General features: G+C 39.8%; 4 protein-coding genes across 5 annotated transcripts; 3 read left to right on the top strand and 1 right to left on the bottom strand.

Moving 5' to 3' along the window:
- The first annotated feature begins 376 nt into the window (after positions 1–376).
- On the top strand, positions 377–2,372 carry LOC111596547 (tRNA-dihydrouridine(20) synthase [NAD(P)+]-like). Its single transcript, XM_023310820.2, has 3 exons — positions 377–706; positions 768–1,727; positions 1,794–2,372. Exons 1-3 carry the CDS (start codon positions 487–489, stop codon positions 2,042–2,044), a joined length of 1,431 nt encoding a protein of 476 aa, XP_023166588.2. The 5' UTR covers positions 377–486; the 3' UTR covers positions 2,045–2,372.
- Positions 2,373–2,516: 144 nt separating this feature from the next.
- On the bottom strand, positions 2,517–5,365 carry LOC111596546 (mRNA-capping enzyme). 2 transcript variants are annotated; one of them, XM_030223670.1, is made up of 6 exons: positions 4,747–5,365; positions 3,692–4,672; positions 3,480–3,618; positions 3,137–3,410; positions 2,797–2,993; positions 2,517–2,733 (listed from the first exon to the last, which is right to left on the bottom strand). In XM_030223670.1, exons 1-6 carry the CDS (start codon positions 4,942–4,944, stop codon positions 2,615–2,617), a joined length of 1,908 nt encoding a protein of 635 aa, XP_030079530.1. In that variant the 5' UTR covers positions 4,945–5,365; the 3' UTR covers positions 2,517–2,614. The 2 variants fall into 2 exon arrangements, with proteins under 2 accessions (XP_030079530.1, XP_023166586.2); XM_023310818.2 differs by having other exon boundaries at positions 3,692–4,669.
- A 104-nt stretch (positions 5,366–5,469) lies between these two features.
- LOC111596565 lies at positions 5,470–7,264 on the top strand. Its single transcript, XM_023310838.2, has 4 exons — positions 5,470–5,872; positions 5,929–6,219; positions 6,286–6,461; positions 6,527–7,264. Exons 1-4 carry the CDS (start codon positions 5,737–5,739, stop codon positions 7,262–7,264), a joined length of 1,341 nt encoding a protein of 446 aa, XP_023166606.2. The 5' UTR covers positions 5,470–5,736.
- A 356-nt stretch (positions 7,265–7,620) lies between these two features.
- Positions 7,621–12,435, top strand: LOC111596579 (transmembrane protein 41 homolog). The gene is made up of 4 exons (XM_023310853.2): positions 7,621–8,207; positions 8,340–8,652; positions 9,431–9,559; positions 11,585–12,435. Exons 1-4 carry the CDS (start codon positions 8,114–8,116, stop codon positions 12,093–12,095), a joined length of 1,047 nt encoding a protein of 348 aa, XP_023166621.2. The 5' UTR covers positions 7,621–8,113; the 3' UTR covers positions 12,096–12,435.
- The last annotated feature ends 1,994 nt before the right edge of the window (positions 12,436–14,429 follow it).

Here is a 14,429-nt window from a genome sequence, read left to right as displayed (position 1 = left end):
ACACAGGTTTTAGTATCGATTTTTTTCGCTACCAATGCAGCTCTGTGAAGTTGTGGGGGTCTAGTCACGTTACAATTATAACTTTCGAAAGAATCATCGCAGCAAAGAATAACAAGACTTAAAATGATTTATATATCGATATAATTAATATCATTTACTGATAGATATTTAAAATTAGAAATGTTAGGTCTGCAAATGTTTGCACTGCGCTATTTGCATGGTCGCCGATAGCAAAGTAAACTCGTGTAAGGACCCCTTTAATTATGTGCCCCAACTACCATATGTAGTTACATTTAAGGATTGTATATGCATTTTAATCGACCAGATGCGATAATCGTGTCTCATGATAAGAAACTATTTTTTTCATCGTGCAACAGCTGTCTCTTGTTGATGCTCTGCCCTTAGCTCCTGTTGATTGCGCTGATGGTTTGACAATCTGTTTGACAAAAGATTGGTTATTTGTCATGCAACAGCTGTCCCATTTTAATGTCTCGCTTCAAGTGGTTATCCACCCTCAGTAAATTGCCATTAATAAAAATGAAGAAACAACCGCGTCTAGACTATAGAAACAAAATAATTATGGCACCAATGGTACGCGTGGGCACATTGCCAATGCGACTGCTGGCCCTCGAAATGGGTGCAGATATCGTTTACACCGAGGAGCTAGTCGATCTAAAACTGATCAAAAGTTTACGTCGACCGAATCGTAAGTTGACTTAATTATTTAAAAAACCATAACTGTTAATATGAGCTGTTTAACTTTTTAGCCGCCTTGAATACAATTGATTTCGTGGATCCCTCTGACGGCACAATTGTTTTTCGCACGTGTTCTTTGGAGAAATCAAGAGTAGTTCTTCAGTTGGGTACGAGTGATGCAGCCCGAGCGCTAGCCGTCGGCAAACTGGTACAGAATGATATTGCTGGCCTCGACATAAATATGGGCTGTCCCAAGGAGTTTTCCATTAAGGGCGGCATGGGAGCAGCGTTGCTCGCTGATCCGGAAAAGGCGGCACATATATTACAAACGCTTACCTCGCAATTGGACATACCGATTACCTGTAAAATAAGGATACTGCCTGATACCTTGGAGACCATCAAGCTCGTACAAACGTTGGCGGCAACGGGCATAGCCGCTATTGGCATTCATGCGCGAACTCGGGATGAAAGACCTCAGCATCGCCCACATCCCGATGTTTTACAAGCTGTCGCTAGCGCCGTAGACATTCCTGTTATAGCCAATGGGGGATCTCGGGATATGCACACATACGAGGATCTGCACAAATTTCAGGCCTTGTGTGGCGCTGATAGCGTCATGGTTGCCCGTGCTGCCCAGCTGAATGTGTCAATCTTTCGTAAACAAGGCATTTTGCCAATTGACGATGTGATTTGCAAATACCTGCGATTATGTATTGATTACGATAATGCCCCGCACAATTCAAAGTACTGTGTACAAAGCATCCTGAAAGAATTGCAAGAGACGCCACGGGGTAAGCGATTTCTGCAATGTCAGACGCTGCAACAGATCTGCGACATATGGGATCTAGGTGACTACTGTCGACGTAAGCAGCAGGAGCTTAAAGAGCACGGCAACGGTGGACGTGCTAATGTAATACTAACAGAATGTCTAGCAAAGAGGCAACGACTAGAGCTGTCTGACAATTTAACGGACGAATATGAAGGCGTCATTTGCCGAAACATGGCTTTTCTGCGTTCTACTTACACAAGCGGTAAGTGTTCCTACTACCCTAGCAGCCTAGTAGCAGACTCTAACTTTCGATATACTCCCATTGCAGACACTCAACTACCTAAGATGGCACTCTACGTACTTGCGGGCAAACTGGGCAAGAAGCCGCCTAGCTATGAGACGCATCGTTGTGACAAGCTCTTCCGGTCCATCTGCAGTTATGACGGGCAGCGCTTTAGCAGCAGCTTCTGGGAAAAGAACAAAAAGCAGGCTGAGCAGGGCGCCGCATTGGTGGCGTTACTGCAACTGGGACACCTCAAAGAGCAAACGCTCTTCGACAATGGCAGTCTGATCAGCTAGAATCTGATTAAACATAGTTTCCCTTTTTCTATAACTGTCTACGTGTTTTCCTTACACATCGGGTATTTTAGAAAACTTTTAACTTTTGGAATTAAGCGTGTAGCAATGGGGCTCAACTAGTGACTAACAACCAAATCTAATCTTTTAGTTTAATCGTTTCTTTTTATATACAAAATTTTATGACAATTTGTCATTCAGGCTTAGCAAATTTTACACCTGAAAAAAATTGAATTGAGACAAATGGGAAAAATGTTAATACAATGTTTAACTTGAAATCTTTTCTTGCTATGAGCACACACATGGATATCATGGATATCATGGGTGGCGACCTTTGATTGGCAGTAAGCCAAATATAACGTTTTGCAAACAAAAAAAAAAACATTAAAATTAGTTCGAAAATAAGTACTATTAGCGCCTTTTTAATGTACCACATTCAATTTGAATTGAATGGTGAATGTAATTTAAAAAAACGTATTCTTTATTTATTATGGTTTATTAATTTCCTAATGAGTGTGTCAAGGGTGTCTATGTGGTGCAGGATAGGAGAGGAGATAGCTGCTCTGAGCAATGCTAACGTCGCTGTGCGGCTGGCGGCGGCATCATTGTATGATCATCACGGAAGCCGAAATTTGAAATGAAACTTAGTAGATAATCCTTGGTAATAGGATGCTTGATGCTCTCCACGACGGCTGCAATATTACGTTTGACATGTTATTTGTGAAATATATTAAGCCGGATAGTGTGACACTTACATACGGCGGTGTTAAAGCTGTTGGGCAATTTTTTGTCCGTTCGCTCACGCATAAAGTCCCAGTTACCATATTGATTCATGGTGCATTCTACAATCTTGTTATCTAGCTCTCGAATTTCCTTCGTAAGTTTTTGCATCCGACCAAAGGCGGCATCATGGCCGCCAACAAAAAGAAAGCCAACCTTTTTGGTCAACAGCCTAGAAGCAATAAAAATGGTTAATAATCAATCGTCTGAAGATGCTAAGCAAGAAAGCATACAAAGTATAGCTAATATCGGTCAAGACCTATAAACTGACTATACAAAAAAGGGATGTAATAGGGATTGAAGACAATGATTTACCCCTCGCCACGTTCTGTTGTTATCTTAAGACGAAAATCTACGGAGTTGAGCTCATGCGGTTTCCATTTAAATACATCGACGCAGACGCCCGCTGTGTATGGCTGCTGTGAGGGCTGAAAGATGAGACCGTCAGGCTCATGAGCTAGCGAACGTGAAAACTTTTCGCCTAGTAGACGTGCCGATGTACGTATATCCCAAAAGTCCTTATTTCGCACGCTAAAGGGCTCCAGGGCGCGGTTAATAATACCGTGCTTCATGGCAAGGATGCGTGGACCTGCGAACAGAGTGATTTGCAAACATATTACTAAATGAAATGTAGACGAATCGGGCTATTCTTGCGCACCTATAACATCATTTTTAATATAGTCCAAACGATGTGGGAAAAATGGTTCCTCCCGCACATCACGGCCCGCCAGACGGACAATGTCATACACAAGAAAACGAGGCGTCACTGTGTCACCAATCTTGTCTAGCACCATTTCCTGAAAATTCATAAATTAATGTCATGTTAATATAGATATAGAATTGACACATCAAATTATAGTTTCCACCTACCCCATCCAACAGTGTGCCATCAAGATGATCGTGCAGATTCTTGCCACTGACAAAGGACATATTTTCCACCTGAAAACAGGAGTGGTTGCGATCGAAGAAGTATATCTCCTTGCGTCCATCAATAAGCATCATGTATCGTGTACCATCCGCCTTCCAAGAGACCCTATACGGTATCTCGCTGAGCCTCTTGATGTTGTGCCTATCCATAGATACGGGCTGGGATCCCGGAAAGCCATTTTTCTGCCAGTTACACCAGTCTTGTACCCTGCGCTGTAGGTCAGTCACTCGCGGTTGGTCTGTCACCTGCCGTACACCGGGCACACCAGCCATAAATGCTGCATTCTTGACAATCAACTCGCGACGTCGCTTCTTCTTTTGGAGGCCATCGCCTGAGGCGCCGTCTTCACAGTTTGCATTTGAATCTGCATCTTCCTCGTCGTCCTCGTCAATCGGTCCACCACCAGCAGCTGCCGCGGCAGCCTGCTGCGAAGTGGAAGAACAATTGTCATCGTACCGACGCTTTCTGCTGTCGCCACCGACGTCGTCGTTGCCATTGCTATCATCATATTCTAGACACCAATTGGGCTGCTCTGGGGCTTGGGGAGCATCTTCCTCGTCTTCATAGCGACGGAAGAGCTCATTAATATAATCCTGTTTGTATATGCCTGGCGGTCGTGACTTCGCGAATACGGCAAGTGCCCCCTCTACGGAGCAATCCATTCGCTCCACCATATAGGAGATTATAAGAAAACCAGTCCGATTAAAGCCGTGCGTGCAATGCACAGCAATAACATCCAACGGGCGTTCATTGATAAAGTTGTCAACCAACTCAATGAAGCTGTGCGTCTGCTCCGGCGATGGTGTTTCGCCATGACCACGACACTGCAGCTTAATATACTGTGCGCCCCGCTCTTCCACTGTGCTGCGGTCATAAAATCGTTTTGTGTTTGTCAAGTCAATCCAAAGGCCCAGCTTTAACTGCTATGTGGTCAACATGCATTAACACAATATCTATTATGCGTATTTAAGCGTATGCCATTAGCGACAACTCTTACCTTAAGGGTCTTGCAATAGTCGAAGAGCATCTCGGGACGAAAGGTGCATTCAATCGGCATCTTGTCTTGGAAGGACTGACTTAGCGGCGTTTTGAACGCGAGGAACCGTTCCGCTATAATTGAGTCACTTTTTCGTGGACAGTAAAGCCAACGGTTGGGCAGAGGGCCTGAGCCCCGTTCACGTTCGAACTGTGACATCCCGAAAGGGGAGACGACGGACTAGTTAACTGGATATGAAAAAACTGAGAATGAATCTGGCATGTGAATATGTCTCGTAAATTGATTCGCTTTTGGGTTTGCTGCCAAAGCGCTTATGAATCGCGTCGAATATCGCGTTTCGATTGTGTTGTTAACTTCTTCACATCATCTTCAGGGCAGCGCAGACAATTTCGGAAAGTGATTGCTTAGCTTGATTACTCGTGTGTGTTAGTGTGCGTCACGACAAATATTGCCAGATTTCGCGCATGAGCGATATCATTTATAATAGTGATGCAAGAAGAAATTAAAACATCGATATATAACTTTGTATACATACATTAATTGACTGCAAGTGTAATTGTATCGATTAAATAAGAGCGCCAAGCTCAAAAAATTTGCCTGTCGAAAACAAATTTGTCCTCAGGAGTATTGCCACTGCTGTTATTGCAGATTAACAATACTCGCCAAGGGGCCCAAGAACTACACCCTTTTAAGTATCAAATTAATTGGAAAAATATGAAGCTTAAATTTGATAGAAATACGTCGTTTTGCCGAACTGTAATATTTTAGAACATTTTTACTAAGGCTACAACAATTGAAATACCAATACGAGAGATGGTATTTTTTTTATTTGTTTCAGTACGAAAAAATAAATAACTCCAAATGCATTCCGACTCCGATAAATGGCTTAGTTCATCGATACGTACATGTCGATAGGAGCAATATTAATGCTGTTTGCGCTTTGATTCATAAAAGCAGTTGGCGCCAAGTTAATAAGAATATATAAATAAAATGTCGACCGAGTACTTTCCACGTGTTTTCAAATACATAACGAATTTGTCAGCATCAAATAAAGAATTGTATAGTGTGTTTATTCGCCTTGAAAATGCCCTCAATGAGAAGGAAGAGCTCAAGGCAGCAAGAGAAAGTACGTTAGACGCCATTATAAATGTAATGTCACTGAGTATTTAAAACAAATTGCAGAGCTTCAGAAGGATGTGCAAAATTTACGCATCGATCTGATGCTGGTACGTCAAGCGAACAATGTGCGCCATGAGGAAATCACTCAGATCGAAGGCATTACTAATATTTTAGACGGCTCATACGATCGTCTACTGGAATTAGGCAACCTGTTCGACGATGGAAAGATAAAGAATATGCTAAGCTTCGGAGTTTTGCGCAAGGAAAAAGAAGTGCTGCAGAAAATCAGCAGCATTCAAATGGAACAAAAGATGCAGTTGGATTTCAAAGTGGCGATGGAACAGCGTTTGATTGGTTTGTAATTTCAACTGCCAAATGAATAATTTGTTTATCTTTGTTCATAAAATTGTGTGCTTGCAGTGCAAGATCTTCGCGAATCACAGCGTGAATTGCAAGAGGCAGAGGAAGAACATTCGGCCATTTCCTTGGAGTATACCCAAATGCAACGCAAGTGGAACGACAAGCTGGACCGAGCCATAGAACAGCGAAACAAAAAGATTGTCTCCCTGGTGCAGCTGAGCAAGCAAGCCTCTGAGGTAACCATAAAGTTAGATTGACGGCATTCAACATTCTTTCTCATAACCCAAAGGACTTTTCACAGTTCCAAATGCCAGTCAGCCACAAGATCAAGGCCATGACGGTCAAGGATTGCGAAGCCAAAGCTGTAGCGCTGCGTAAGAAAAACGAGCCAATAAAGCTGCAACCGGCATTGGAATTTATCGAGAGGTATACTGAGGCCAACCAAATCTTTGGCAAGGCTATCGGCATGGAGAATTCAATGGGACCACCATTGCGCTCCATATTAGTGCTGAATCGATCGATGGACAGTTCTAATGAGTCAGTTAACATGATTAGTCCCAACAAACAGGTTCATTTTGCACCTTTGCCGTCGCCACCTCACGTCAGCAATACAGACCCAGTCATGAACGATCTTTCAACTGATATGGCTGATATATCTGACATGAATTCTGAGTCGTCGCAGTCAGAGGTAGAAAATATGACCGAGAGCAAATATTTTCCTGATCGCAGTGTTGTGGAGAATGTGGAAGTTTTGCCACCATTGTCATTGTCAATTTCTTCAGCTTCAAATAGATTTGGTCAAAACGTAAGCTTTAAAAATATGTTCCCATCTACTGACTCCATGCAAGAACAGGACTTCGAAGATAATAAAAACGAAATGGGAAACGATGATAATTCGAATGAATCCGAAATCATAAATGTTAATAATATGGACACTTTAAACTTCGCAAATGCATCAGAATATGCAAACAATGATTTCTTTTTAAATTTAAGTGATCAAAATAGTTCGCAGCAACAAAGCTATACTTATGATCTTTAAAGTTTCAAGAAAAATTAAAACATTTCATATCGTATCCGTTTATGCCGAGAGGAAGAATTATTTAAACAAAAAAGGATTAATTCGTAAGAAAAATAAAATGTACTTTTATATATAATCTTAAAGTATTTCATGAAATTGAAATTCTAATAAATAGAAACAAAATATTTTTCATTAACGGATATGCATTTGTGCCTTAATAATATTGCTGACATTTTTAGTGCTAACATCTCAGCAATGGTTTTTTAAAGATCATTATGCCAGCTGTGTATTATAACAGTATTTTTCTTCTACAGCAAATGCATCACACTGTATTTTGACAGTAATTCATCTCTGGTCACACCGAGAAGAGTGTTACGCTAAGCACGAATGTGAGCTCGTCGTTTAATTAATAAAAATATAACTGAAAGAAAACATGAGTTTTTGAAAACATGCAACTCAATTGCATTATATCGTGTGCATAATACATGTACCACATGTAGATCAAATTAATAGTTAAAATTGTCATTACTTGTCGTCGGGCATCGTCTGTTTTTACGTTCGCCTTTTTATCGATTAAATTGTATATGTACGAAAAAATAGTTGCGACTCGTGCTGGCGCGCAAACACGCATACTCATACACTAGCAACAGCAACACTAACAACAACAATAATACCAACAACAACCACAACAACAACCACAACAACAACAATCATAATAATAGCAACAACAAAAACAACAGTATACATTTAGAAGCGGAGCACCCTGAAAAGCTCGCAAACAAAGCCAAACGCGGAAACTGGCAAAGTGCTCTCAAACGCTGTGTTAATCCAAATCGAGAATTCGCTCGCATCGCCAGCGCTTTTAACGCGATGTCTTGCAAAACGGAGAGCAACAGCAGCGTCGGCAGCAGTAGCTACGGCGACAGCGTCGTAACACTTATCAGCGGTAGTAGTCGCAGCAGCGGTAAGTAGTAAATAATTTTAGCTATAACCCCACCCCCTCGCTCCTTCTGCTTCTCGCTTACTCTATCCCTGTCTCTCTCTATTGCACATGGCGTGTTTCTCTGATGACCTGTTTGTTTTTACGTTAACACAGATATTACTGATAAGATGTCAGACGTGCGTTCGCGGATTCCCGCAAATGGCAAGCCTAAACCACCGAATCAACTGCAATCGCAGCGGCAGCCTCAACAACAACAACAGCAGCAGCAGCAGCAGCAGCAATTGCAACAACAACAGGAGCAACAACAGCAACAGCAGCAGCCACCACCAGTGACGCCACAAAAACAGGCAATGTCTGCGGACGAGCGAAAAGCCACCAAGAAATCTCTAGTCATCGTGGTTGCAATATTTGTGGCCAGTTTGATGACCATGTTCTATGTATATGCAATATTTCCCGAATTGAATGCGTGAGTGTTGATCACAGTTATTTTTTAGTGTATACTCAAAGTGCAATTCTCTGCCCGCAATCTAAACGAGTGAAATGGGATTAGCAAAGGTCTATGTAGATATGTATGTAAATATGTCAAGGTATCAGACATAGTGAAACTCGTCAATTACCAAATGTCTGTGTCTAATAGAAAAAAATGCAAATTTAAATTAGCCAAGGTTGGAATATTGTTCCACAAGCTGTCTATAGTTCAAGATGTTATTATATAAATCGTAAATCTGTTGTTTTACCACAAGACTCACTGTTTAGCCTCCAAATGCGATCAAAGGTCAACTAGAAGATTATTCTAGATATGAGCGCCAAGTAAATCAATATAAACTTTAGTCTATATAAAGTATATAGCCTATATGTTCTCCGTTTTACTATCATCTATTTCAGTTAAAACAAGATATATAGATATAACCTAAGAAGTATCTCATATTTTTAGTTATATACCCTGATCTTTAGAACATATATATGTACATGTAAATTTTTTAGTTTACACAAAGTCGGTCAATTAGCACATAAGTTTTTATTATATGGTATTAAATAGGTTATCCGCCAGTGGGGCATTCACGGCTCGAGCATTAGCTGTCACCTGTGCTTGTGTCAATTCCCTCTGACATTGTATCGCGCTTTGCACGGAGCTTGCGCTCACTAAAAGTCACGCCACTTTACACTCACACAGAGACACGGTCGATGAAGCTTGTACATTTATTACACTCGTAAGTAACGCTTTTTTATGTGTTTCGTTTTAGCTCTGAAAAGGAACATTTAAAAATACCACGTGATATACAAGATGCGAAGATGCTAGCAAAGGTCCTGGATCGCTACAAGGACATGTATTATTTTGAAGTGATGTTCGGCGTTGTCGTCGCCTACGTATTGTATCCTTTTTTTAATCAAACATCAGTATTAACCACTAATCTGATCAACTACCTCACACACACATACGCAAACGCATAGAGCCGTTCGTCAAGATAACGGCGCTTGCGCAACAAGTTTTATGCTCGTAGCGTATTTATTTATAACCTTGACCCCATTTTGAAATACTCTACAAATGGTCAGTTTAGACCGAAAAGAGTGTGCGACGACAACAATAATATTCATGGTCAACAATGACTATCGCATACACACACACTCGCAGAACACGTGCGTCGATACACCCGCGTAAATTTCTATAATAGTATGCACGGACACGCATAATTAGCATTGAAGACGACGTCGTCGTCGTTTTGGGTGCATGTAGGAAGCAAAATACGCATACATATACATATACTTCAAAGAAAAACGTAAAGAACGACAAGAGCGAACGTGTCTCAAATTGATCAGCTGATTGACGCTGCTGGTATTGAGCAAGTGCACTTTGCACTCTCTGCAGTGGCAAGAGAGGAATCGCATGCTGACGCATAGCTGGAAACTCTCTCCCTATCACACTGATTTGCGTTCTCAGGCATTCGAAGCATGTTTATAAACAAAAGCAAGATAGCAAATGTCGAATTTAAAATACTCTTGGCATGTTACACAGAAAACAATGCCATTTCTAATGTATTGTTTCGATAAGAGCATGTGTATAATAGTTGCGAGATTAGCACGCGTTGAAACAGACAGAAGCAGAAAGCGGCAGATTATTTTTTTTAGTTCTAAATGTCTATAATTTCACATTTCGTAACAACTTGAGCAAGGGTATAAAACGAAGCACACACGCCTGTGTGCGTAGATGTCTATGTGTGTGTGTGCTTTGCCTAATATACCAAAACAGCTGAGAGCTGGTCACTCTTTCATTTGCATTGCCTTCGCTCTTTAGGAATCACGAAATATATGCATGTATGCACATATATGTATATGTATGTAAATGCTCCACTGTTTTAATACGTGTTTACATATTTTCGTTTTATTTTTTACAATTCGTCAAAGCAGCTGGCGACGCAATTACGATTTTACGTAGCGATCGAATGATTGTAAGCTCGTTTTTCTGTTAGTATTGTATTTGTGTGTTGTAGCTGTACTCGCGTTGCTACATTTGTATTTGTAAAGCATTTAGTGATCATGAATGTGCGCGTGTACATTCATATGTTTGTAAATACTATACCTAATTATAACCAAAGAACGATACCCATTTTACTCAGGGCTTGTAATCTACATTCGTAATGTGCGCAAATATTTATATTCAAGCTGGCAAAAGTATTTTTTTATGACTAATCGTGCACAGACGTGTTATTTTTATAAGACTTCAATGCAAAAATATTTTGAACACGTGTCAATTTCCATTGAAAAATACTCATTGGCTGTTATATATATATATATATGCATATGTATGTATGTACATACATGATTGACCACTTGAGACATGAAGCTGAATTTTGTACGATAATTTTTTTATGTAAACTGAATTAACAGGATAGAAGTCAGGTTTCAAGCAAAGGTAGAAAGTTTTTGATTTTTCAATTTATCCAAAATTAAGTTTTTATACAATGTACAAATTTGTGTTTTGCAGACAGCGCTGAATTTTTGTCAGCAATTTTGATCAAAATTTGTTCTGCTCTTGCAGCACGCTTTTGGTTGAAAACGTTTTATTTGCCATTTTATGTTATCGTTCATTTGCTTGGCTTCGGGCACGTCTTAACTTTTGGGACAAAGACGAATGCAATTGCGATTCCGATTCCGATTCCGATTACGATTGCCATTGTCAACGTCTTGTGTGTTACTTGGCTATTAATAGTTAGTTGGCGATCAGCCCAGACAGTTGGCAATTCATCTGATGATCTGTTTTTAGCCTCAATTATCTAGACCCTAGGCACCATGTAGTCGAGTGTCTGTGTGTGTATGCTTAAGACAAGTCATTGACACATTTAATTATATATACATATATCTTACTTGAATTGGTTGCCTTAACTAAATGCGTTTTATAGCCTACAAACATTCGCCATTCCTGGTTCGTTATTCCTGTCGATCTTACTTGGATTCTTGTACAAATTCCCCATCGCACTGTTTCTCATTTGCTTCTGCTCGGCGCTGGGCGCCACACTCTGCTATACGCTCTCCAATCTGGTCGGGCGCCGTCTCATCCGACACTTTTGGCCAAAGAAAACGAGCGAATGGTCCAGGCACGTCGAGGAGTACCGTGACAGCCTGTTCAACTACATGCTCTTTCTGCGGATGACCCCGATCCTGCCCAACTGGTTCATCAATTTGGCCTCGCCAGTCATTGGCGTGCCGCTGCACATCTTCGCACTGGGCACCTTCTGTGGCGTTGCTCCGCCATCGGTAATTGCTATACAAGCGGGCAAGACGTTGCAGAAGATGAGCAGTTCGAGTGAAGCCTTCTCCTGGACCTCGATGGGCGTGCTAACACTGTGCGCGTGCGCCTCGCTGCTGCCTGGACTTCTTAAGAATAAATTAAAGAAGAAGAAGACGGCGTAAAACTCGAAACTGATGAATCACTACGAATGTTGCAACAGCTGAAATAGATTTATTTTACCAAAAAGCAGATGAAAACGAAAACATCCCACATTATGTTGAATTGGGTTGTTTTTAACGCATATTGATAGAAACCTGCATATATACATATAAAAAAATATATTTTATTATTATTTCTCTAGGTTTTCCTTAGTTCTAATGAATGTACCATGTATACCGAACTGCTATTTCCAAAAACACAAATCCATAAGAAACACAAAACATAATAAATGCGCGTTATTTAAAGTGGAACAAATACGAAAACTCCGAGTATCTACTATACATAGGCCTAGATATATAAATAATTCGTTTTTTTTTTCTTTCCTAATTTTAAATATATTAAACTTTTGCATCATATATTTCCGTAATTGTTTTAAGTTTAGTGAAACTTTTTTGTTTAGTGCTATTGCAGTATTTACGAAAAATATTATCGATAAGTAAATCAATTAGCAAAAACTAATGAATTCTATATGTTTGTGAGCAAATACATATTTGAAAAACGAAAATGCCTTTTTGTCTATTTAATTTCGACTGAAATGGATCTTTAATGTATTGCTTTTAAGTTGAAGTACAATCTTGGTCAAGAGACCATTCGTTCGGGCAAGGGGACAAGGAAGGTGAATGTCCTGGTGGAAAGCTTAAAACGGAAGCAAAAGGAGTCAAATGTATCCTGCACTAAAAATACGATATATTCAAGTTCTTTTATTTTTCGACTAATATTAAGGATTTTATTTTTTATTTGAGATTTGAATTGAACTCCGTTTCTATATTTAACTAACATGCGAATTGCCAGCAGGAAGCAACTCTATAGCTTTCGTTGAGATTGAGCTTTTCTTTGAGGCTGAGCTTTCACATTGATTGACCAATTGACATCGCACGCTGCATGAATAGTGCATATTCTGCTTAATTAAAGCTTTGCCATTTGAAAAGCTGCCCATGGTGAAAAACAATTGGTGAATGCTTAGGGAATTTTTCGTTAAGATTGAAATATTTTGAAAGCTTTTGTGCAATGGCTAGTTCAAGTATGTTGTGTGTAAATAAAGCTTTTATGTGCATGAAATTGTAAAAGAAAGAGAGAGGGAGCGATAAATAGCAGAGATAGCGAGAAAGAGGATCAGTGAGCAGGGATGCGGGCTGCAAAATCTGCGTGTTTTTCCGTAGCACAATTTTGCTGAAGTACGTAGATATACGTACTTTTTTTTTTTAAATTTAAAAACAATAAAAAAATTAATAAAACAATAATTTTGTAAATTAACTGTCTTTGTACTTCATTGTTATTCATTTTTGTTGACGTTTTAAAAAGAAAATTACATTGTTCAAATTGTTTATACACATTAACGTACGAATTTTACAAAAATGTATACATATTTTTATTAAAGTATTTTAGGTGGTTGTTAGAAGGCTCTAAGCTTTCCTTTAACCCACTTTTTGTGTGAAGTAAACCTTCTAAAGTGTCCGTTTCTAACTTATTTTTATTATTAGTTTTAATTAAATTTATTTCAGAAAATAGTCGCTCAACATTAGCACTGCTCAGTCGCAAATTAAGCAAATTTTGAGTAAGCCCCTTCAAGATCGGAAACATCTGGGTTAAATTTCCCTGTTTAACATTTGAAATATAATGTCATCTGGCGGTACCTTTTCCTAATAGTTTAGTTAGTCTTTAAAGTATTTTGCAATTTGTTTTTAAAGTACGTAGTTCTAGTCTCTTTACACGTAGATGTCCTTTAAAATACGGAGATCTACGCAAAAAGGCGGAGGGTTGCATCCCTGACAGTGAGAGTTAGAGAGAGAGAGAGAGAGAAGAGAAAGATAGAGAGAGCGAATGAAGACAATATGTATGTATAGATAGCAAGCAAAAGAGGTGAAGGTAGATACAAATAGAGACCTGTAGAAAAAGAAACAGAAAGGGAGACAGAGAGAGAGAGAAAGAGACAATAAAATTGCCAATGAGGGAGAGAGTGAGTGTGATATTATGATGAACATGAATAAATAGGCAAAAAGACACAGAGAGGGGAAAACAGAGAGAGAGAGAGAGAGAGAGAGAGAGAGAGAGAGAGAGAGAAAATTTGAAAGATAGAGACAGAAACAGCGGAAGAGGGATTCACAAAGCGAAAAAGTAGATATGCAGAGATGATTCCTAAGCCTGGCAAACCCGTGGGAGAAATTGAGTCGTACAGACCAATTAGCCTGTTGCCAGTACTCTCCAAAATATTCGAAAGAATATTTCTGGAACGAGTACTGACACATCTGGGACGCCAGGAGGCCATTCCAAACCATCAGTTTGGCTTCAGGAGACAG

Source organism: Drosophila hydei, unplaced genomic scaffold (assembly GCF_003285905.1).
Source record: "Drosophila hydei strain 15085-1641.00,03,60 unplaced genomic scaffold, DhydRS2 tig00000250-arrow-arrow-pilon, whole genome shotgun sequence".
Lineage (NCBI taxonomy): Eukaryota > Metazoa > Arthropoda > Insecta > Diptera > Drosophilidae > Drosophila > Drosophila hydei.
The sequence above is the reverse complement of the archived record's forward strand: the minus strand, read 5'-3'. Positions and strand labels throughout refer to the sequence as shown.

Excerpts from the sequence above, each read along its gene's own strand:
- LOC111596547 (XM_023310820.2), top strand. The coding sequence starts at position 487 with ATGTCTCGCTTCAAGTGGTTATCCACCCTCAGTAAATTGCCATTAATA. Across the intron at positions 707-767 it reads AAGTTTACGTCGACCGAATC|CCGCCTTGAATACAATTGAT; the intron begins GTAAGTTGACTT and ends TTAACTTTTTAG. Across the intron at positions 1,728-1,793 it reads GCGTTCTACTTACACAAGCG|ACACTCAACTACCTAAGATG; the intron begins GTAAGTGTTCCT and ends CTCCCATTGCAG.
- LOC111596546 (XM_030223670.1), bottom strand. The coding sequence starts at position 4,944 with ATGTCACAGTTCGAACGTGAACGGGGCTCAGGCCCTCTGCCCAACCGT. Across the intron at positions 3,411-3,479 it reads TATTAAAAATGATGTTATAG|GTCCACGCATCCTTGCCATG; the intron begins GTGCGCAAGAAT and ends CTCTGTTCGCAG. Across the intron at positions 2,734-2,796 it reads CAGCTTTAACACCGCCGTAT|CCGTCGTGGAGAGCATCAAG; the intron begins GTAAGTGTCACA and ends GTAATATTGCAG.
- LOC111596565 (XM_023310838.2), top strand. The coding sequence starts at position 5,737 with ATGTCGACCGAGTACTTTCCACGTGTTTTCAAATACATAACGAATTTG. Across the intron at positions 6,220-6,285 it reads GATGGAACAGCGTTTGATTG|TGCAAGATCTTCGCGAATCA; the intron begins GTTTGTAATTTC and ends GTGTGCTTGCAG. Across the intron at positions 6,462-6,526 it reads TGAGCAAGCAAGCCTCTGAG|TTCCAAATGCCAGTCAGCCA; the intron begins GTAACCATAAAG and ends GACTTTTCACAG.
- LOC111596579 (XM_023310853.2), top strand. The coding sequence starts at position 8,114 with ATGTCTTGCAAAACGGAGAGCAACAGCAGCGTCGGCAGCAGTAGCTAC. Across the intron at positions 8,208-8,339 it reads CGGTAGTAGTCGCAGCAGCG|ATATTACTGATAAGATGTCA; the intron begins GTAAGTAGTAAA and ends ACGTTAACACAG. Across the intron at positions 8,653-9,430 it reads ATATTTCCCGAATTGAATGC|CTCTGAAAAGGAACATTTAA; the intron begins GTGAGTGTTGAT and ends GTTTCGTTTTAG.